The sequence below is a fragment of the Pocillopora verrucosa genome, chromosome 8 (assembly GCF_036669915.1).
Source record: "Pocillopora verrucosa isolate sample1 chromosome 8, ASM3666991v2, whole genome shotgun sequence".
NCBI classification, from domain to species: domain Eukaryota; kingdom Metazoa; phylum Cnidaria; class Anthozoa; order Scleractinia; family Pocilloporidae; genus Pocillopora; species Pocillopora verrucosa.
In genome coordinates, this window is record NC_089319.1 from 5981633 (window position 1) to 6004265 (window position 22633).

A 22633-nucleotide genomic window follows, 5' to 3' on the forward strand; every position below is an offset into this window, starting at 1 on the left:
TAACCGTATTCATGTGGGTTCATATGATCTCTTTCTGATATCTAAATTTTTTCTGAACATGCGTGAAAAATTAGTGCTTTGACTACTACTTTATGCAGAGCATGCAAAATTTTATCAGCTCGGGTTAAATATCTTGTACAGATAGTGAGCTGAATGGAATGTTCAGTTCTTTGAATACTTATTAATGAATGCTTATCATTAGGGACAATGGGATTAGTGTAGAGATATCCATCACGGCTATGTTTAAATGAGCTTTCTCATGTTTATTAAAATTGGTTAGTATATATCAGCCATCTTGTGCTATAACTGAGAGAGAATTTTACAATATGCTGAGAGGACCAGCCATAGTAACATGAATTAATTTGATCATCATGATAGAAACACTCCAGCTATGTCTATAATGCTGGGACCACTTCTGCTTTTCTTTCATCTCTCTTTTCCTTCTGTGGTCTTTTCTCAACTGTTGGAAAAAAAAACATACATTGAGAGATGACCAACAACCTTTCCTGCAACAAATTTCACAACGATGTGTGGTTCCAGAAAATACCCATACCTGTCCTAAGAAGGGTATTGGTAACTGAAAATTCCAAGGTGAAGGGAGGTCTAACTTGAAACACAGTTTTAAAAGGATAGTATGATACAAAGCTGCAGTTCAAATCAAGAAAATCTACTATTGGATGGGTGTGGATATTTTTTGGGACAACAAAAAAAGAATTAAAGAACCTGACAGTGCGTAAATGTACAAGACAGCTCATACATACCAGGTTCTTCTGAGGGAACTTCTGGTAGTGGTTCTTCTGTTGGTACTTCTGGAAGCTTCTCTGTCACAGACTAATCACCAATGAAAGTTAAAGGGTATTTAAAACAAATCTTTTACACCTTCCCACCTTATTAACCCTTAAAACCCAAAGACTGACAAGCATCTAATTTCTCCCTACAATATAACTCCTGAATTGTACATTAAGATCATGAAAATAAAGGAAATAGTCACCAGGGAAGGAACCTTTTGATTGGCAAACAAATTCTCCTTATCGGCACCTTAGAAATGTATGAAGAACAGTATGGAGAATATGTATACTGATGTTTGGGTGAAAAAGGTTAAATCAAAAGTGCCCTTGCTTTGAACAAACCTGGTTCCCAGGATCTCTCTTCTCCCCTTTTTATTTGCTATAAAGGAAGGTAAGAAGAGAGATCCTGGGAAGGAGGTTGGCTTTGTACCCCTTGTATCATCAGTGCATCCCCATTCCCACTCTGCTGCTCACAATCAAGGACCCTAGTGTGAAAATAAGGTCAGCAGAAGGTACAAAGTACAAACCTTTGTCATCTCCTCTAATTCTTGTAACACAGCATCTTCATCTTCCTGAGTCAAACTTCCACTTAAAAGTTCGTCAATCTCCTATGGAAAGAAAATCAAATTTTTTGTTAACATTTGGTTAAAAACTGCAGAAATCAAAGCTTTTCAATTGATATCACTCACCCTCTGATACTCAATTCCTTCCCTGGTTTCATCCATTATTCTTTCTACATCTTCAATGGACATTATCTGAGACAAAAAGTACAATTCACTTCCTTTGACCAGAAAAAAAATTGACATGACATTCTACTTGCAAATTTTGATTTGTTAATATTAGTTAATATTAGTTATTGAATTTAAAACTGCAGATATTGCATTACTAATGTTCTGATTGGTTCACTCAACTCCAGTGATCAGCTCATGTTCCGAGTCACCTCATTTGGAGTCATTGAATCAATGTAAAAGCCAAAGAAAAGAGTACTTTTTAATTTTACATAGTTACCTCATGCATTTTCTTCAGAGCTTCATTTCCTTGCTTCAGTCCATCAGCTACTTGAAGTTGAATTTGAGCAAACTCAACATCTTGTACCTGTTATACAATGATCACTCTTTGTCTCTTACTTAAATCTTTTACTTTATGATGGGTCAAGTACCCAGAGGGAAAAAATTATTTTTGTAACCCCTTTGATTAGGGGTCAAAGGAGGTAAGACAGTGCTACACACCTCTGGAATTTGATCAATGTGCAACAAACCAGGGGGAATACATCCTAGTAATAGCCTAGTGGGATGCGCCACTGGATGGGATCACATTTCCTTGACTGGATTCATTGGAGTTACTAGTCTAAGAATGGGGTTGCAAACTTTCAGGATTTTGAGGAAAATAAAATTCTGGTTCGTAAGGTATTAAAGATGGAAAGATTTTCAGTTAAGAAGTTGTTACCAAGGTACTAAAAGTGACTAAGATAGGGTCTATAATTGGCAAAAGAATATACTATATTGGGGTGGGGGGATCCTTTGAGGCCAGCCACACTTAACCAGCAAAAACTGCCTCCCCCCCTTTAGTTGCAGGGTTTTTATCTAACTACAATAAAAGCTTTAGACATAAGTTTAAGTCCATCTCCATCTCAAGTCATAAATTGAGATCACAACAGATCAAATCATATTATACTGGTAAGTAAGCTCCTATGAGTTTGATGAAGTGCATGAATATAATTTATACGTCTGTTAACAAACCATTTTTTCTAAGTTCTCCAGCTGGTTGTCTGTCCTCTCCAATGTCTGTTCCTGGTATCTCTTTTTCTTAAGCAGAAGCTTTGCTTTACTGCACAATAAAAAAGAAAAATTTTAACTTTCCTCAATTATCAACTAAGATTTTTTCTTATTTTCCTCCTTGACCTGGATCTGGTTTACCACCTACGCATCTTGTTTGATGTTACATGTTGGTAAGAGCTTATGTTCTTTTGGTAGGAAATCTAACCTTATATAAGCCTCGTGGCTTCATTTAGGTTCCCTCACTATACACATTGTCATATTTAACTTAACTCATTGTGCCTCCTAGAGACTTTTTAATGTTGTATAGCAAATAAAAAACCTTATTTTTCAAAGAACTGAAGATTTAAATATCATAAACTTATGTAAACTGTTCATACTGTAGATAATTTTATTAATAAGATGATTGGCCACCACAAAGAGTTTCTGAAGCTGACATTTTGCATGTTAGCCCTTCACCAGAGCAAAAGGACTAACAAAAGGGCTTTTGCTCTGAAAAGGGCTATAAGCTTTATAAACTCTTTACAGTAGCCAACTAACATAATTTATCAACTCAGTTGACAGAACTATATTATCTGGTTGGTCTCAAAACCTCTAGGTCCTTCACTTTAAAACATTGTCAAAACTTACTTTTTCTTTCCTTCCTGCAACAACTTTTTTGCCAATTGTCTTTCTTTTTCAAGATTGAGTTGTATCTATTTTACAGTAAAATTTGTTAGGAATAGAGCTGAAATGATAAAAAAACTCTCAGACGCTGATAAGACAACTACATTTGGGTTGTATTTGAACACTCTGTATAAAGAACTCTTCAGATCAATTTTTGAAGCATGCAGTTTGAAGAGCCTGGCTCAATTATTAAGCATGGTAAACCTGAGCCAAAGTTATCACTGACAGTAGGTAATAAAAATGAAATAAAATGTAACAAAGAGCCCAAGAAAACTTATACAATATGCTACCAGCCTCAAGCGTCATTAACCAGGTTGTGGTTACAAGTGTAAAAAGGTCTGAAGGGTGTTTTAAACCCTTTAACTCCCAGTAGTGATTAACAGGTGACTTCCCCCTATATTTATCCAATCATTATCCTGCTAATGAGAATACTCAAACTTATCAGGTAGAAGCTAGTTTTGTTATCTTGATCTAATACCAAATTCTTGAAAATAAAATACAAGGAAATGTGTGGCAGCTAGAGAGGAGAATTAATGACTAAATTTTGGGAGTTCAAGGGTTAAAGGATGAAGCTAGCTATGGTTCTCAAGACAGATCAGAAACTCAAAGTGAAACAACACAAAATCAATTTGGAGTAATGTTTGACACACACTGTTGATGAAAATTCCTGTGGTTTCAATAAAATTTGAAGTACGCAGCAAAAAATGCAATATAGGTGGCTGATAGAAACTCAAGTTTTACTCTAAAATTATTAGAACCCCAGAATATGTGATCTAAGAACTGATTTGAGACTAGTGCTTTATCAAAGACATTTTGAACCTGAATAAATTATTCCTTTCTACCTTTTTCTGGTATTGTTTTAACTTGTCTCTCTGCTGCTTCAATGCCTAAATGAAATGACAAGAATAACATTAATAATAATAATTATAATAATAATAATAACAAATAACAAACAATTATTGGATTAGGTTTTTGTGATATCCAGAATAATTAAGATCAAGGTGAGGGTTATCAGCAAAAGCTGAAGGCTGAGGTTGATAACCCTTACCAATTTGATCTACACTGATAATGATAATATGATAATTTGATTTGTAATGATGATATGTTCCCTTCTCAATAATGATATAATAGCTTGACAATAATATCTAAAACTATGCATAAGCTACAGTACATATAAAAAGTAATTAACTGAGACAGATCTCAATTTGATTTACACTGTCCAAAAATGGACTCTTTAACATTACTTCTCCATGAAACAGAAGGGCTTGATGGCTTAAAAAGCTTAACGTTAAGCCTTGGCGACTCACCAAAACTGCTTTGTCTTGTTCTGTAATCTTTGGTTTTTCAGGCCCAGGCTCTTTCTTCTTGCTAAATAGAGATCCCATGTTGTTCCAGTAAAGATAATTTCCTATCTCGTTCAGACTTCGATTTAAGCCGTATTAGGTCGATTTAGCCACAAGAGAACTAACACATTTTGAATGTTTTCGTTCCTAAACAGGAAGTGAAGGGTTAGTAACCACCGCCATCTTGGTTTTTCTGGGAAACAGCTGAAGGAACATGAAAACGAGGCACTTTTTCGGTATTCAAAATGGCGCTCGGCGCTGTGTAAGGCTCACGCGTGAATTTGTTGTTTTTTGTGGAGACTTTTTATGGCAGAATGAAATGGTATGAGCGCCAGACCACAGGGCCGTGGTAGGCAAACACGCAGAGATCGTTCTCAGCGAAACAGAGGCCGAGACCACTCTGCAGACTCAGTTAGTAGCACGACAAGTACTCAAAGTGAAAGAGAAAGAGATCGAGAGAGAGAACAACGGAATGGGCGGAACTCCAGACGACGTCCTGAAAAGAAAGATGAGCGAGGTAGACGTAGAAATGAGGAAGGTAGAAGAGATGTACATGTACCTGATAGAGAAGGCAGCAAAGCCACTGATAAGGATAAAGGAAAGCCACGCTCAGAGTCTGAGAAACTACCTCCTCGCGGAAGAGGTGAACCCAACCGAGATCCTTCAAGGGAGTTAAATCGAGACAGTTTTGGTTCTAAAGGTTCCACTAATGGTTAGTGCAACGATTTAACATATTTCTACCACCTTTCTTGAATATCTGGCGTATCACAAAGATTTTGTGCAGATAATTTGCATACTCGCGAGAGACAATTACAAATTCTCGTTGTAATCAGTTCCGTTGTCTGAATTTGAAAGCCGCATTTGTAAATGATACACTATTTTTGGAAAATCACTTGCAATCGTAGTTGTTTTGCTGACGCGATATTTTAAAGTACCAGCTGCTTAACTTTTGATTAGTTCTTTAGACCGATAAATTTTTGATATTCATCAAAAGGAAATTGGTGATTGCGCTAATTTCGGCTTCCGGCTTTACTTGTTTATGACACCTCTTTCCTTCCTAATTGGTTTTTATATCGTGACGGTGGTACATAGTCTAAATTCACTTTTAAAATACTCTTTCCTATCGATGTTTATTGGTTTGACAAGCTTATTTGATATTATTCATTTTGTCAATTACTTGTTTCTTTTTTCTTGTTTGTAATTTGTTATTTTAAACAGGTTTGCAATTTTTTTGTTTACCTTTTGTCAATTTGCTGACTTACAAAAATCGTTTGAGTAGATACCAAATAGATTATCCATATGTTCTCAAGGAAATGGGGAAGTTAACTAAAACATTTCTGAAATTGCTCCCCTAGTCACTGTACCAGAGCAAATCTCCTGAAGAAGAAAGCATAGAGACAAACAAACCAACTGCATCAGCATTTTTATGGTCTCTAGAACATAGATGTATGCGAGATGAACCTTCCCCCCACTCCCTTAACTCTGATTAGCTTAAAATTTCTCTAAATCATTGACAATGCAAGAGACCATTGATGCAGGGATTGTAAATTCCTAGCAACAACAAGTAGGAAAGAACAAAAAACCAAGGAACATCATGGTTGTAAAGAGCTGGTGCAAGTATTGGGTAATGTCTCAGACACTTGCACTATGACAAGTTTTAGGACTGTTTTTGTGTTGTGTTGTGTTCTTAGGCATGCCACCTTACTTATTCTCACTGTACCTGTCTTTATACAAGAGTAGAAATGCACATGATTAAACTATCACGGGAACTTGGCCAAATTCTGGGGGGTAACTTGTAGGGGACCACCATCCCATTCAAGGGAGGATCAGGAATTCTTGCAGTAATTTCATACTCTGGGAACTGATGTAATCTTTAACTGCAAGGGCTGCAAGGCTTGTGGGAAGACTTATTGTGTACTGAAGGTATGGTTGTTTTACTTTCAGAGCAAATTAATATGTTTGGTGATGGTTCTCGTTTGTCGCATCTTGTTAAGAGGATTACCAAAGAGACTGAGCGAGACAGGCGTTTGACTGCAGCTCAGCAGTTTGAGGAATTCCTTAATGATCCCGAGAATTCTCAGGTACCGCAAGATATACATATAATGATTAAAATTGCTAGGGCTTTATTAGTATTGACTGAACACCTTCATTTGAAAACAAAAATTTCAAAGTTCAAATGATTCCCTAAACTTGACAAAAAAAGGTTTCCCTTTTTTAGCATGTGAGATTGTATTGTATTGTGTTTATTGTTGATCACCGTGGATTTTTCACCTGAAGGTACCTTTTATTTCCAGGTGGTAGACAAGCATGCAGAGAATCTATTTGTAGTTGTAGAAGATATACTCTTTGAAAGGTAACTAAACTCTTCTTCAGGAGGCAGACATGTCATGATAACCTTGTGGGCCTAATTTTCTTGCCTCATGCAGAAAGAGAACAAAAAAAATGTTGCATTTAGAAATGTTCATGCTTTAAGATGTATGGACTAAAAAGGGATTAACTGATAAATTCGTTTCTTACATAGCATTGTACTTTCAGTGGGCCAAGATTTGGATTTCTTGGATGCAAACACTATCTGCTGCTGTGCCAATGCATCAAATTTGTTAAAATATTTAGTGAACTAGAAGATAGTTTGTTTAGATTATTTTAACCACTTTTTGCTTCAAGTGAAGTCTTCAGTGAAAATGTTTACAATAAGTTGCTTTTGGTAAATATTTTTATTTTCAAAATAATTTCAGGGGACAACCTGAGCTGAAGGAAAAAATAGCAACATGTGGTGGTATAATTGGTGGAATTTTAGGCAATGAAGCTGGAAGGTAACTGTTTCTTTGAATTCAAGCCAGACACATTTAAATCTGGCAAGCATACATACATCTCAGTGCTCTTTATTTTGAGGGCTTAATTGGCAATAGAATGGGAATTGAAAGGAAAAGTCAAAAGCCTTTATAAACCAAATTTCTTTATCAAACAGTTACCTCCCTTGAAAACTCTTGGTGCTATTATGATAAGTGTAGTTAATTTATTAATATTTTTATTTCAAAGATTTTTTCAGTGGATATTTGCCAAGCTTGAGTCATCTGCATCAGATGAAGTAAAGATCTTTCTGCTAACAGCACTCTACAAGGTAGTTTTACATTTTATTGGGTCTCAATTGTTATTATCTGGTTTCTACTATGCATTATGTTTCTATTATGTGGTTATCTATTTTGGACACTTGATTAAATATTTGGTCCATCTACTGACAATGTCAAACCTTCACACCTTTCTCTCTTAGTGATAGAAATGAATCTTTTTTATACAATAATTTTTTTTTTGGTGTTTTACTTCACATTTGCGTTCAGTAAAAGTGAAAAAATCATTGCATGAATAAAAAAGAACTTGGCCTGATAGGAATTGTATTGTGAACTGTGAAATCTCCCACTGATTGTGTCAGTAGTCACCATTTCCACAACATCTATCCTTCCTTTTATTGACTTTTAAAGAGGAAACAGTATAGGTTTTTAAATGGAATTTGGCTTGGATGGTCTTTTGAAACTGGGTTGGTTTGTATTTTACTTTGTTTAATAATTTTGATAACTGAATAAATAATTTAATTGATCTTTGTATTATTTTTTTCCAAAAGGCAATCCAAGTAGACACTAAGAACAAATACTTCAGGGATTTTATGACGGTAAGAAGCAGTAGTCAATTACCCTCTCTTGACTTCTCATTCTGATAAAAAAGGACCTTCGTTTCTAACAAAAAAATTCTTTACTATTTGCAGAATGTCATGAGCAGCTTGCAAAATATCTTGGAAAATGTAGACACTTCAGGTATTAGGGAAAACTTATTTAGAATTATTATAATATAATTGGGTATTGGTAAATGATAATAGAGATTAAATTGTAAATGCTTAAATGCTTTCATTATATGCTTGGATGTATTGTAAACAATGTAAATGTGATGTTGTTGATTGACAGACTTACTACGTGCAGCCCTGAATGTGATGATGCCGATTGCCATAGACTATCCACATGCTTTTGCTGGTCATTTCAGGGTAAGCTCTATTTGATAAGTTTGGAAGGATAATCTGTGAATTGTTATGATTGTAACTACTTATCTACTCCATTCTTATCAAACGGATGTATTCAACCCATTTTTTTCTGGCTCAGGCACAAATATACTGAACATGGACAATTATATCACTCTAATTGAAAAAAGAAAACTTCTCTCTCAATACGTTTTTGGTTTTCCATTTGGGTTTTTAGGATACAGTTGACATCCTTGTTGGATGGCATATTGACACTTCTCAGCAGGCATCTCTTACCAGCTACACTTCAGGTTTGGTGGCAGTTGTGTATTTTTCTGGTATTAATGACATTTAGCAAGGATTTAAGTCTAGCATTTTTATCCAAGTTGCTGAGACACCTTAGCTTGGCTTTTTTTATTTTTGTCTCAGCAACTTCACATATAAGTTTGGAAAAGATTTTGAACTTTTACAGACAATAGTCAAACCATAATATGATTATTTATTTTAATTGTGATAGACACATAACTAAAATCAGTCATGTTTTATTTCTGTGCTGTTGTTATGTATATTTTCTTGAAATGTTTTTTGTTTTTTGCTGAGTCAGAGTTCTTGACTGTACATCACCATGAAACAGTAAATTTTGCTACAGTTCATTATAGATGTAACAAATAACCTTTTTTTAACTATCCTAAAAAAATTTGTATTTCTTCATCATCCCTCCTCCAACTGTCCATTGCAGTTCATGCTCCTATCTCTAATGACTGACTGATTTTCTATATCGCAGAATGTCTGGTAAAGCTGCATGACTACTGGGCATCAGACATGGCCTTTTCGCTAACACTGCTCAGTCAGTTTTTGGAAGATATGGAAGCTTATGCAGAAGTAAGGAGGAAAAAACAATTAGTTTCATGAAAGGTTTCCATCATGCAGTTTTTCATATGGTCATTTTTGATTGAATTTTGTTTTTGAAACAGTAAGTGATGGATGCGACTTATGGTAATAATTCTCCTTTAAAAATGGCACAGCAAGTACTCAGCCATTTTTGGGCTTTGGTTTGGTATCATTGTAGAATTTAGAACTACTGAACTCTGTTTTGAGATATCACTTATATCAGATTGCTGGTGAAAAAATCCCATATGTGCGACACTTGAAGGTTTACCATTGTTCTTTATTCAAAGATGGAGGTTAAAATCTGCAATCTTCTTTACTTGACTTTTGGTTACTGTACTTATCATCAGGAACTAGGCATGTTGTCTAACCAAGTGGTCTCCTCAGATGAAATCCCATCACCTTATGTGTCTCTCCCAAGGCTGACAGCACTAGTGAGGTGAAGTAGCAATTCCATTCCGATTGCAGTACAAGGAATATGAACTATTTAACATCTAGAATTAACTGGACTAGAGAGCTTTAATTCCCCTCTCCAACTGCCATACATTTTGTTGTAATTGGTTAAGAGAATCTGTTTTTAAAACAAGATAATAGGATCCAAGTGGTGGGTTGGTCTTTTCCAGTCAGAAGCTTGTTGGAAAGCGTATTGATATTTCCATGATATGTTACATTTTGACCTTGAGAGGAAGGTGAATGCTTAATTAATAATACAATAGTTTTGGTGATAGTTAAGATGGTATATCAACTTTTTCATGGATGGCTGCCATTGGTGGAAAAAAAGAAGTTTTACCATGAAGGATCACTAGTAACCAGCTATAACTCTTGCAGTGTCTTTGTTATACTCTACAAGTACTTGTAATATTTCTATATAAAATCTTTATTTTTCACTCTGGTTTTCAGAGTATTTACAACAGTTGTAAATGGCATAGGACCAAGCTTTTCACCAAATAGAAGTCCATCCATTACACCTCCATATTTAACAGAGGTATCAACTGCTTTCCTTCATTTTCTTTTGCTATATATAGAGGAAGAAGCCTTCTTCTATTAGAAGGTGTCAAAAGGATTAATACTTTAATGATATTAGGTATACATATCAGCATGAACCAATCACACACCATTATGTTTTTGTTTCAGTTGATTCAAAGGATTATTCAGTGCATCAACATGTCTGGGTACTCTTACTATTATGAAAAACTCTTTGTGTCAGGTAGGTTTGTCAATTTTCATGTTAAATCAAACATAATATTATTAAAACCCAAACCGACAAGAAAGCAAACCAGGTAGATATTTACAGTGTACAAGAAGGGTCAAGGAGGTAAACTCAGAACTGCTAAGGGACATCTCTATCTGGTGGTCAGGGAAGGACTTGAACATTGGACCTCCAGATCATAGTTCTGGAGCTCTCATCACTTGATCATACTGCCTCTCACAATTACCTGTAATTCATGTTTTATAATTCAACACCTTTCATATTTCTTTTTTCAGCTAATGAGTGTTTAGAGTCCATGTGTTCATGGTTACAGCCTTACTTCTCATGTTGCTGTGAAATAACTGCATCTTTTGTGATTCAACAACTGCAGAGCAGTTCATGTGTCACTTATCCTCATATAATGTCTGCCCTTCAACTAATACAGAAGGTAAATGAAGCTGTAAATTGGATTATTGTTGTGTTGTGTTTGAAGTACAACTTTTTCTTTCTTGAGCAAAAGACAGTACAAGAGAGATTAGCAGCAACATTTTGTTTTTCATAGTCAGTGTGCACTATTTCAGTGTCAGTGTCGGTGCCAGTTGCTCGGAAGCGAATAGCAAAAGATATTCAGAGTTATTCAGAGTGCACCTTCAATGCTAACTATGGTTTCAGTACATGCTAACTACCAATGCTTTTAGTCTTCACAAAACTTAAGCAAAGAGCACTCTGCAAACTGTAGCTGTGTTTTTAAACTTTCTAGCAGTATTTTTAAACTAAACAATCCCTCTGTCAATTAAATTATTGTCCTTTCTCTTTGACAGGTCATCATTCATGTCAACACTGCTATCCCAGCAACTTTCATTCAACAACTCTTAGAACCAGGCTCTCCTGTAATGAAGTTGCGCTTATGCTCTGATCAAGCAGTGAGTACAATATAAACAGATTCCAGTTATTTTTAAGTCACTTGGAACCTCCTTATATTCATACTTGCCCCCCTTTGATGAGTTAATTTTTAGGGATATAACACACACAGCTTGTGATCTGCAGAAAGTAATCTGGGCCATCAGGTTGAGAATTGAATAATTGATTAGCACTTAGCCTCTCCCTATAAAGTCCATACGCTATTAATCTGAGAATACTCAAAGTTGTTATCTTGATAAAACACCTCATTCTTGTAATTAGATTCACAACTTAGAGAGACACTCATTGAAACTAAATTCTTTTCACTAGGACCTCAGGCAAGTAAGCTCAAACACAGACCTCTTTTATCCTAACTTGCACACAATGTGTACTGGCTGTAGGGACTGGGTTGTTCAAAGCTGGGTTTAGGTAACCCAGGGTTAGAGTGAAATCTGATTTAAGATCTGAAAACTTTAAAAGAAAATCCACTTTATTAGTTATAATTCTACAATTTGATGATTAGATGCTCTAAAAAGAATAGAGAAAATTATCCCTAAAAGGCCTTTGAACAAAGGCATAAAGAAACCTGGATTAAAATTTAACCCTGGGTCAGCACTAGTTAGCCTTGGAACAACTTGGCCCATGTCAACAAGTCCCCCACTTAAAGTTCAGCCCAGCACTTGTAGAAATAGTTTGGACCCTCTCTAAATTTACTGTATTTTAACATTGCAGGTGCTGTCATTAGTGATGAAGATTTATCAAGGTTTCCTTGGTATCCACGATGTTCCACTTTTAGAGACAGCTTATAGGTGAAAGTCTTCTCCTACAGTATTTCTTTTGCACTTTTACACAGATTTTTTCCACAATTAATTTTTTGTTTGCTTTGTTTTTTGGTATTTTGGCAAAGTTTGAATTTGGAAAAAGTAATTATAACTTACAGTTGCAAATGTTAATTGGGAAGGCTAAAGGCAAACTGATTTGCTGAGAAATATCAGCAATGCAGCAATGCCTTGTACCTTGTTTTTTGGGTTTCCAAAAATAGACTAGATTAGAAATAGATCAAAGAGTGTGTATTCCAGAAAAGCTTTTACGTGCTGCAAGACCTTTATCATTAATTGTGTAAAATACATACATAAATGCATGTATAATTATCAGTCCTCATCATTTTGATAGATTGATCTTTAAGTTCATATTAGCATGTGACAGGAATATGTCACATTGCAAGTTTCAAGAAACCTGTGTGATATTTCCTCATTCTATCCATTTTTTCTCTCAGAATTGCTGTGACAGAACTGATCAGCAGCTTTAACCTTCTGCATAAGACACTTCAAAGCCTTGAAATGAGTGACAGCAACTTAGAGCCTCTTACAAGTAGCAGTAATGAGGAAACAGGTTCACTTAATGCAGACAAGGACATGCAGAGTGATGCACTGAATACTGAAGGGAGTACCCCTGTTCCTATTCCAGTACAGGTGCAAAGTTCTCATGAGTTGGAGAGTATCATCATCTTTGATCTGTGTGCTCTGTCTGAGATTGCAACAACTAAGTCAGCAGTTTTGAGGGTGAGAGAAGGCACACATTTTTCCAATTTAAAACTGAGTTTTTGAAACATTTAAAATGATCTTTTATTTGTAGTTCAGAGAAGGTGGTGAGTTGATGGAAGGCGGTGGATTCCAAGGATACATGTTTTCCTCATTACTCATTAGCAGAAAGATACAAAACCTCTTTTGTCTCTTGCTGTTTGATATTGCAACATGTAATTGCACAGATGTAAAGTTTATTTTTAATAAAATTTTATTTTGCAGTTGTGGAAGCTTTCCCCAAGTACCTACCAGTTGCTTACTCAACATTTGGATGCATGTGCATGGAAGATTGCAGTGTGCCATTCCTCTGTACAATACACCATTCTACATGCTCTTTACACATACTGTCAGAGGTAAGGTGTTTCTGTATAAATATAGCTTCTCTCAACATTTAGACCTGGAGAAACTTGAAAAACCATAGAACTTAACTTTCACGTCCTGTTTTTCTCAACCCTTCAACTCTCTGAGTTGAGGGGTTTCATTTCATTGTTGTTATACCTGAGTTATTGTAGATTTAAGCTACTGATATTTTCTCTTACCCATTGATTGAATTGATTTTAATAAATTATTTTTCATTTTCTTAATTTATTACTCTTATCTTAAATTTCTCTGACTTTTGTCAGATTTTGCTAACATACTTAGTTACATGTAGACATTTAACGTGTACTATTCTGTTTCAGGTACAACCATTTTCTTCCTAGTTCACCGTCAGAGGGTTTGCATTCATCACCAGATGGGGACATGGTTTCAATGTTCAGCCTAATTTCCAAAGTGCTTGGAAATTCAAGCACATCAGAAGATTCCAGGTTCAACAAAATTCTTTTCAGTTAACTTGATCTTATTGTTGGTTAGATTATCATTATAAGAGGAGAGACCTTAAGAATATGCACTTTGGTATTTTGCTACAGGGACATAATCAGTGTAACATTTAAAGATTTCAATGCTCTTAGAATGGTGCAGAATTTTAATATGATAACACACTCAGGTGAATTTTAGTGACTTAACTTGCATCAAATAAAATAAAGGAACTGTATGAAGCAGTTGTGTTGGCAGAAAAAGTTCAACTACTTTTAACTTTTCTGCAGATGCAAGTTGTTCAAACATTGCTTCTTCTTTCATATGTATAAAAAATTTACATATCTTTATGCAGGTTGAATTATACAACAGCAGAAATCTAGCTTAAAGGTTGCAACGTTGATAACTTAACTGGATCTGCTGACTTATTTATGAATATGACAAAATTCCTTTAACCATAGTGATATTTCATTAGAAAATTGTGTCTAGTCTGGTTGGTGGAGGTCTTGGACAAAGCAGTGACCAGTGGTGTTCTTGGAACAGTTGTTAGGCATGTAAACCTGGATTCTATTGCAGAGAGCATTTTGCCATCTTGTAAGTGTAATAATGTGGTTTTGTCCACATTGCTGTTGATTTATAGGTAATTCATTGTGTTTCTTTAAGGAGAGAGGGTGTGGTAGTCAATCCAAAAATCTCATTAATTTTGTTTTGTAGCAGGGGTGGAAAACAATAAAAGTTGGCTGAACATTAGATGAACGACAACAATATTAATTTCCATCTTTCTGAGTGTCATTGTTATTTTTCTTTACAGCATTTGACCATAATCCCAGCATCTCCTTGGAAGTTTCTTTCTGCCTGAATATTTTAGTTGACCTTAATGTCCTATCCAGGAGCTGCTTAAGAAAGTAAGTACTCTTTGGTTTTCAACAGGTTTAAAGAACAATTGGAATGAATGAGTGACAGAATGATTGCTTCTTTTTCTACAACAGATTTTTTGAAGACTGTGCTGTTCGGTTGATGGATTTGAATAAAGATGTTTGTATGAGTTACCAGCAACTTATAGGAACACTACCAATGGACATTTTAACAAGGTTTGTTTAATGCGGACATGTAAATCTATAAAGAATGTTGTATCAATGTAACTGTAAACTGACCATAAATACTAGATAACAAAAAACATGACAACTTATTATGTGACTATGGAACTCAGGTCACCAAATTGGTGTTGCAAATTTAATGGCCAAAAATCATTCCACCAGCTATGCCAACCAAAGTTGCTGCAGCTTACAACTTTCTGTAATAATTTTGTTTTTTTGGTTTATTGTTTGTGATTATCATATCATCAGAACCAAAATATCCACCATAATTTGGTGTATTTCTCTTAGCTCCCTCAGCCAGAGCTTGTTTGAGTCTAGAAGAAGTCAAGGTAGAAGCAGTGAACATGTTGGCAAACCTCTGACAACCAGTTGCAGTGATGTATGGTTGGCTCGCAAAGGTCATGTTATTAAGCCTCCCTCAGGCTCTTTCCACTCACATGATTTTCAAATTGTCATGGGATTCATTCTGTCTGGTGTCTTTCCAAGGTAGGTGAATTATATACCAGTTAAAATTATTGCAATCTCTTTCATGAAAACATACATGTATGACTGTTCCTTTCTCTCTTTTCTTCTCCCAGATCAAATTGTAATTCTCCTTACTGTCAACCATACAATTGTTATAATTTTAGTTGGATCAACTAATTATCCCCAAAGTGGTATTTTTCTGTATTCTCATCTCTTATCTGGTTGATATTGTATTGATAATGTAAGGAGAAACTCTGTTTTGGTCAATCATGGAAATTAAAGGGTTAACACTTTGACCCTTAAGAGTGACTAGTGTCTAATTCCTTCCAACAATATCACCCCTGAATCAAAAAAGAATAAAGGAAATGATTGCCTACCACAGAATCACTTGATTGTTGAACAAATTTTCCTTGTCAGAACCCAAGGAAATTTATAGAGAAAAGTATGGAGAATATGTATGATGATATTTGGGTGTAAAGGGTTAACCAAGTTCACAGAATGGTTTGTATTTCAGTTGAGTACAGTTAAAGGCAACTTAACTCAGTTAACAACAGTATGATGCTGGTATTTGTCCAGCTTTCACTGGTGGCCAATTTTACTGCTTTTTTGGAAAGCACCAACGTGTGACTGGAAGCTTAGTTGGTGCTTGGCATACTGAACTGAAGCCTGAATTTTGTAGGCTTTTTTTTTCTGCCATTTCTTCAAATGTGGTTCACCTGTGAGGATTAATTCATTTGTTGATATCATCCACAGGATGACATTGTAATTGTTTCATAATTTGTGATTACTGATTTTGTTTGATGAGCTGTGGGTGTTTCCCTTAATGCCCAGTGGGTTTTAAAGAGGACATACATGCGTGCAGAGACCATCAGAGTTGTTGATTTTTTTGTCCTGTTTTCTTGCAGCAAAGAAGCAAATGCTGACTGGTTGTTTAGACTTTTCCACAGTTGTAATAGAGTTCAGAAGTATGCAGAATCAGAGATGCTGCAGGTATATCTTACATTAAGGAGGAAGTTCATGTACATATAATTAACCACAAGTAGTTGTTGTTGGACATTGATTTGATTGATTGATTTTTTTTCACATCAGTTTAGCAGATGCCAATCACTGCTTTGGTTCTGGGCCACATGGGAAGCAGCTCAGTTTTGCATTTTGTCTCGCTTGCGAACACCACTTGGCAGAGCTCAAGAAACATTCCAGTCAATAGAAGGTAAATTTTTTTTGGTTCTTGATGATCTCCCTTCATCATGATGAGCTCCCTTCATCTAAACCAATTTGTTCCTTTTTTCTCTGTGTAAAACCTGCTTTTAGATCTGTCTCCTTACTTCAAAGTGCAGCATAAGAAATGTTTCTTGATGAAAAAGATACTTTATGTATGACTTTCTTCATTTGTCTCAGAGAAACATTAAGAGTCAGATCTTGAGAGATGTAATTTCCAAACTGATTTTCTTTTTAGGTGCTCTACAGAAGTTTGAGCTGGATGCTAGGGGAGAACAAGAGGGGAAAAACAAAGGAAAGCATGAAGAGCCAGGGTCCAAGGAAGAGAAAGGAAATGAAACAGGTTTAGACATCATGTGTTTCTCATCTTTGCCCCAAGTTTTAATCAGTTTTCTCCTGTTAGTTAAGTTTTGTTGTGATGTCATCAAACTTTGTTCTTTGATTTACCTTTTTACTTTTCTTATACAGCTCCTGGTCCAAAATCTTACATGAACCACCTCCAGTCTGTTCTACTGCTGCAGTTTGTGGAGAATCTAGAAAAACTCATGTACAATGGCTATGAAGGCTGTGTTGTGGGTCTGCCCTCACCACCCAAGGTACATGAAAAATGAAGGCTCTGTTTTTTGTTTTTATGGTGGGAATTGGCTGGTAGTAATAGCTATGTTAGATGTGGATCCTCTGCTTAGTTGTAGATATTGATTGAAAAATTCCTATTTCAGTCTGTTCGCATATTTTTCCGCACAAATCGAGGCACTTGCATGGAGTGGCTTACCAGAGTGAGAAAAGGAGTGATGACCATTGGTACTTTGTGTGGCTGTCCTGCAGTAACTGTCTGGCATGGATTTCAAACATTGCAAGAAATGAAGGCAGCAGGAATCACCAAGGTGCTGTGCATTGATTTGGTATTAATTATATGTATGTATGTGCATCATTGGTGCACAAGGTCCTCTTCACACAAATTTTAAATGGAGACTGCAGATTTATATCCATGCACAGCTAAGTTGCTTAGAATAGGGCATTCTGAGACCACAATTTGTTGAATGTATATTACTGAATTTCTTTTAGACATCTCTACTTATGACTGTTGATCCCTCTGAAATATAATTTCACTATAGGGTGAAGACTTTGACAAAGCTGTATCACTGACAGCCCAAGCCTTGTGTGAGTTGAAGAGTGCACATGCCATCTCTGGTTTAATGGCCTGGTGTGAGCAAGTTTCTGGTCAGAAATATTCTTGGATGAATGGCACAGTAACCAAGGCTAAGGGATGGTAAGTGAAGGAATGATTAAAATGAGCGTAGAACGCTGAAAATTGTACCTCACTTTTTGTTTATGTAAATTTTTATCTTGAACACATGAACAGTGGACAACACATGGGCTGCTTTCCATTTAGCTGTAATTTCCTGGTTAATCTTCCAGGAATTTTATTGGATCTAACGAGAAGGCATTTTCTTTAAAGCTCAGAGCTTTGCTTTCATTGTCACTTATCAAGGGCAGTCCAAAACATTAGATATTTTGTGATGCTACAAATTGTATTCTATTCTATGCTGTAAGCAGTTTAGTAGTGTGCATTTAAGTCTGCTGTTTTCTCTTTGTCCTGGATTTCCTGCCACTATCTATTTGTTACTTTCTGTCAGAGAAGTGATGGAACAGAACTGAATAATCCCCACCCCCCCCCCCCCCCCAACGCTGGGACTTAATGTCACCTTACATTTTTAGGTACGAATGCGCTGCAAAAGAGTACAAAGTAGCCGTGGAAGGTGTGTCTAAAGGAACAGAGAAAGGCCAACAAGACGAAAGAAAGACATCTGAAATTTCTACGCCTAGCATTGTGACAACATTCCTTGTTGATGAGGTATGGTCGCTTGTATCCAAAAAGCTCTCTGTAAAAAGTCACGAAGTCAAAGAATTCATGTTAGGGATTTTACTGAGAGTTGCAATCTCGTCTTTAGGTTGCAGACTGCTATATGAAGTTATCATCTTGGAATGAGGTTTCAGAGTGGCAGAAACATGTCAGTAACCTCAGGAAACACTGCACAGACTCTGATGTACAGCATTCGCTAATGGCAAATGTTGACACAAATTATGTCAAGTAAGTATTGCTTCTGATAATTTTGATTTGCCATGGTTTTTCTCCCTGAGGATAGATCCAGAGTTTTGCTTATGAAGTGTTGTTGTCAACAAGTTGTCTGAGTAAAGCATTGTTCTTTTGGGGGAATTTTGTGTTCCTTAGCAGAGGACTGGCCACCAGAACTTATTAGGATTGTTTGTTATCCAAATACTCCTAAGAAGCGGAATTAAAGACCATTTTAACAAATTTTTCTTTTGGAGAACAGTGATGTCAAATTAGGGTTAGGGATAAGGGGGTATTCATAATAACTTATCAATGCCTGATTTTTTAGGGCCTTGAGCAAGTTTGAGGAATGTGACTTCATATCAGTGCGAAACCATCTGCGATTGGTCCCTGGAGCAGCACTTAACTCTCTGACTGAGAATCTAAACAAGTCTGCTTGGTCTGCAAAACTAAATCACCCTGACACAACATTCAGTCCCGTGTGGGCACCAGACAAGATTGAGCAGACGGCTGAGCTCTCCTTGATCCAGGCACAGACACTCTTTTTTACCTCTGGAAATTTGAAAGCAAAGACAAAGGACAACAATTCGAAAGATGAAAAAATCATGTAAGTAATTTGGAAGAGTAGGTTATGTCAGCTTTTTTAGTGCTGCTCTTGTTTTGCTTCTGCTGAATCTCTAATTTGTCTTTAATAAAAATTGCATTTCTCCTTTCAGCCGATCGGATGTGAACCAAACCAGTCTTTACTTTGGTTTCGGTTTTACCATTCTCATTTGGATTGGAAACCAATGTCATTACTTTTTTTTTCTCTATAGTCAAACTATAAAAGAGTGCGTCCATCATGCCACTTCACTTTCGGAAAGAGTTCTTCAAATTGGAACATTGGGCTGGCCACTGGAAGTGTCTGCCTCACATATCACACAATTGCAATTTGCTACAGCTATGGAAGATATGGTAGAATCTACTCGTCATCAGGTATTTTCCCTACTTACAACTGCTACTTTGCCATTGTAGGTCAGAAGCAACAGCACACCAATCCCATGCTGTGAGTTACTGCAGAGGGTCTAACATTTTGTATGGCTTGTGGTAAAGAAAAATTTGAATTAGTGCTACTCATGCTTCCAAAGGCTTGTTGGGGGGGGGGGTTTGGGGAGGGGGGTTGGGTTGAATTAGAATGATATCGGTCAAACTATACCAGTCAGTAGTCTGTTGTACTTTGGTAAGCAGGAATGGCTAGGTGATGAAAGCAATTGTCTCTCCAGTTCGACTCGAAAAACAGAGGACAAAGAGTCACCATAGAGAAGATCACAACTGAATTCCAATTTATCTGCTTTTATGCTTAGTTTGGGGCCAGTTGATTGTGATAAGAATAATGCCAAATTCTTTGTTACTCTGTTTCTTTATTAGGAGGATTATTCTCCATCATTTTTACGTGGAATTGGTAATTTTAATGTTGATCACACTCAGCACGACTGTGCTGTCCTGATGAAAGCATTACGATTTTGTGGAAACCTTCATTACTTGGCCAATTCGATGGGAAAACATCAAAATCAGTTCAGGAGGGAACTGATTTCATTACAGATGGGAGCAGTTCAACTTGCACGGAAGCATCACAATTTTAGTCTAGCACAAAAGCTGTTGGTGAAACAAATGTCATTGCTTGGAAATACAGCTAAGATTTCACTGGACTCAAACTGCAGCAAGAAACATTTTTTTGAGCTATTTATGGAGAGCTTAAATGATTTATCTCTAGCCACTGCCAAACCCGTTGATGGAATGGAAATTCAACGAGAATTTTCTAAGTTGGCTTTTGCCATGGGTCACCCTTCAGAAGCTGTGTTTTCTCTTGCCGAGAGCATTTCCCATTATGCAAACCTGGGAGATATTGACTCAAATGTGGGTGCGTTAAACTCAAAATCACTCCTCACACTTGCCAAATGGCTGCTTAATGACCGGAAACTTCTAACTGCAGTCACGAAGGTTAATGGAAATGGTCTCTCTGTAGCGGCAAAAATCAATTCCTTGTGTGAGTTAGAGACAAGTTACGTGAGTCTTGGTCATAGCAACCTTATCCCCGCACAGGAAGAATCCGAGAACGGTTTGAATTCCAGCTTTGTCACCAGTGTGGCAAATGGTGTCACTGATGCAGAATCAGTTTGTGGCCAGCTTCTGCACTTGGCCACCATGCAAGCACCAGATCTGGGCAAAGCTTGGTTCAACTTGGCTGGGTGGTGTTACCGATGGGGAAGAAAGACTGTTGAGCAAGCCAGGTTTGTTTAGTTGTATTATTCTGAGAAACTGCTTTTCGCGCACTGCTTCCAAAACAAAATTCTGCTACTCGCGAAACGATTTACAAGGACATTATTCTTTTGCAGGACACTTATTTTTAGGAAAATTTGCCATGCTTCATGAAACAATTTGTGACTTCATTCGCGACTTGTCTTCGCGATCTGTCGTAGCAGCTTCGTACCTAGTGTGTCTAAGGTGTCAGCGTTTTAGTTGCCAAGTCTCTTCCAGTGGTGACGGAACAGGTGACACCTCAGTCTATATTGAACTGTCCGCAAGGAAGAGTTTTTCTTTCTTGTTAGGGAAATCTAGGTAGTGAATTTTAAAATCCGTCGTCGAAAAGATTGATGGTTGATTATGTAAGCAAAATCACAGGCGGTCATTAAATCCTGAGAAAACTCGACTGTGAAGAAAGCTCGCAAAATTTTGCATGTCTACAAAGCCCTCACTAATGAGTTATGTTTGCTTCTCTTTATTATTCTTGTTTAGCTCAATGGGGAATGTAGATCTTTTACCACAAGAAAAGGAAACAGTCCTACAGAGTCTACCTCAGGTAGGGGCAGTGTCCGCCTCCATTCTTCCAGGGTTTTGCTTGTGTTGCGATTTGATTGATTGCCAATGTTAAATCTCGTTTCTCATCTTTTTAGAATGCTCGTCCGGCTGAGGTGGAGTCTGTTATGCTTGTGCTGGGTCAAGTTCACGTGACGGCATACTTTAACCAGGAAGAGGATATTGGTGAAGAGGATCAGGTACTATTGTCTTTTTTGTTTGATTAGTTCTGCTTTTACAATTGTACAATTGTAGTATTTGCTCGTCACCGTTGCGATTGCTCAAGATCTCTAACAGTTTGATTTTCATTTGAAATTGACAATTGTTTTTTTAATGATGTAATGATTAATGACTGAAACCAGTCGCGACCTAATCACTAAAGTTGGTCACTGTTGATTCAAATGGTGGGATAAATTAGCAGATAATACTATCCACAGTATAAATCGCCATCCACCTAGCCTGCGGAGCAGGCGTAATTTTGGCGAGCGAGTGCTCGGTGTTTAGTTAGCGAGAATTATGACCGCCTTCTTTTATTTTAATGACAGTGGAAGGCTGGGGAGAGAAAGAAATTTGTACCAAGGGGGAGAGCGACGGTCAAAAATAGGGAGAGTGGTGAGGGTGAGGGGAGTGAATATTACTACGCTCCACCAGGAAAATTTCACACTCGAATACTTGCACCTATGACCTGCTTGCTACTTTGAATGCTCCTCCACTGCGCTGTAGTAAGAATCTTTATGACATTGAAACCTTTATTTAGATTGGCTGAAGTGTGCTTTACATTTTATAGCTGTACGACGACGGACTGGAAAACACCAAGAAACAGCTTTTGACTGTGTGTCCTGGGCTACATGACGCTCAGCCGCAGCTGCTTGAGAATCTGTTGTCAGTGTGGAAAGGTGTTCGAGACAGACTCTTTAAACACTACCATTTTGCTGCCAAGGCATACTTCATGTATCTCAAGATGGGAAGTGAGGTAATTGAAGGACTTGCTGAGTTGCCCTTTCGAGAAAG

The 22633-nt window shown here is 36.8% G+C and overlaps 2 protein-coding genes across 2 annotated transcripts in view; one reads left to right on the forward strand and one right to left on the reverse strand.

Moving 5' to 3' along the window:
- Positions 1 to 248: 248 nt before the first annotated feature.
- LOC131769815 (charged multivesicular body protein 6-A-like) lies at positions 249 to 4765 on the reverse strand. Its single transcript, XM_059085542.2, has 9 exons — positions 4537 to 4765; positions 4072 to 4116; positions 3194 to 3258; positions 2528 to 2615; positions 1797 to 1883; positions 1478 to 1543; positions 1316 to 1396; positions 762 to 831; positions 249 to 460 (listed from the first exon to the last, which is right to left on the reverse strand). Exons 1-9 carry the CDS (start codon positions 4612 to 4614, stop codon positions 396 to 398), a joined length of 645 nt encoding a protein of 214 aa, XP_058941525.2. The 5' UTR covers positions 4615 to 4765; the 3' UTR covers positions 249 to 395.
- Positions 4766 to 4810: 45 nt separating this feature from the next.
- Positions 4811 to 22633, forward strand: part of LOC131769737 (serine/threonine-protein kinase SMG1) — a 43339-nt gene continuing 25516 nt past the window's right edge. The window contains exons 1-37 of the mRNA XM_059085453.2: positions 4811 to 5284; positions 6517 to 6653; positions 6867 to 6925; positions 7308 to 7385; positions 7612 to 7693; positions 8192 to 8239; positions 8333 to 8381; positions 8529 to 8605; positions 8817 to 8889; positions 9363 to 9460; positions 9817 to 9905; positions 10367 to 10451; positions 10601 to 10673; positions 10952 to 11103; positions 11477 to 11578; positions 12288 to 12364; positions 12832 to 13117; positions 13361 to 13491; positions 13819 to 13944; positions 14409 to 14527; positions 14745 to 14838; positions 14923 to 15024; positions 15319 to 15516; positions 16401 to 16485; positions 16585 to 16705; positions 16952 to 17056; positions 17182 to 17309; positions 17433 to 17597; positions 17829 to 17983; positions 18433 to 18568; positions 18666 to 18805; positions 19116 to 19394; positions 19603 to 19762; positions 20195 to 21057; positions 21563 to 21626; positions 21721 to 21822; positions 22410 to 22595. Of these exons, the coding sequence (XP_058941436.2) occupies positions 4897 to 5284; positions 6517 to 6653; positions 6867 to 6925; positions 7308 to 7385; positions 7612 to 7693; positions 8192 to 8239; positions 8333 to 8381; positions 8529 to 8605; positions 8817 to 8889; positions 9363 to 9460; positions 9817 to 9905; positions 10367 to 10451; positions 10601 to 10673; positions 10952 to 11103; positions 11477 to 11578; positions 12288 to 12364; positions 12832 to 13117; positions 13361 to 13491; positions 13819 to 13944; positions 14409 to 14527; positions 14745 to 14838; positions 14923 to 15024; positions 15319 to 15516; positions 16401 to 16485; positions 16585 to 16705; positions 16952 to 17056; positions 17182 to 17309; positions 17433 to 17597; positions 17829 to 17983; positions 18433 to 18568; positions 18666 to 18805; positions 19116 to 19394; positions 19603 to 19762; positions 20195 to 21057; positions 21563 to 21626; positions 21721 to 21822; positions 22410 to 22595 (5412 nt within the window). The 5' untranslated portion in view covers positions 4811 to 4896. The remainder of the gene's footprint in view (positions 5285 to 6516; positions 6654 to 6866; positions 6926 to 7307; positions 7386 to 7611; positions 7694 to 8191; positions 8240 to 8332; positions 8382 to 8528; positions 8606 to 8816; positions 8890 to 9362; positions 9461 to 9816; positions 9906 to 10366; positions 10452 to 10600; positions 10674 to 10951; positions 11104 to 11476; positions 11579 to 12287; positions 12365 to 12831; positions 13118 to 13360; positions 13492 to 13818; positions 13945 to 14408; positions 14528 to 14744; positions 14839 to 14922; positions 15025 to 15318; positions 15517 to 16400; positions 16486 to 16584; positions 16706 to 16951; positions 17057 to 17181; positions 17310 to 17432; positions 17598 to 17828; positions 17984 to 18432; positions 18569 to 18665; positions 18806 to 19115; positions 19395 to 19602; positions 19763 to 20194; positions 21058 to 21562; positions 21627 to 21720; positions 21823 to 22409; positions 22596 to 22633) is intronic.

Bases quoted from the DNA above. Each gene is read 5' to 3' on its own strand.
- LOC131769815 (XM_059085542.2), bottom strand. From the start codon at position 4,614: ATGGGATCTCTATTTAGCAAGAAGAAAGAGCCTGGGCCTGAAAAACCA. The intron at 3,259-4,071 runs GTAGAAAGGAAT...ACTGTAAAATAG, and splicing joins TAAAACAATACCAGAAAAAG to ATACAACTCAATCTTGAAAA. The intron at 1,884-2,527 runs GTTTGTTAACAG...ATTGTATAACAG, and splicing joins TGGAGAACTTAGAAAAAATG to GTACAAGATGTTGAGTTTGC.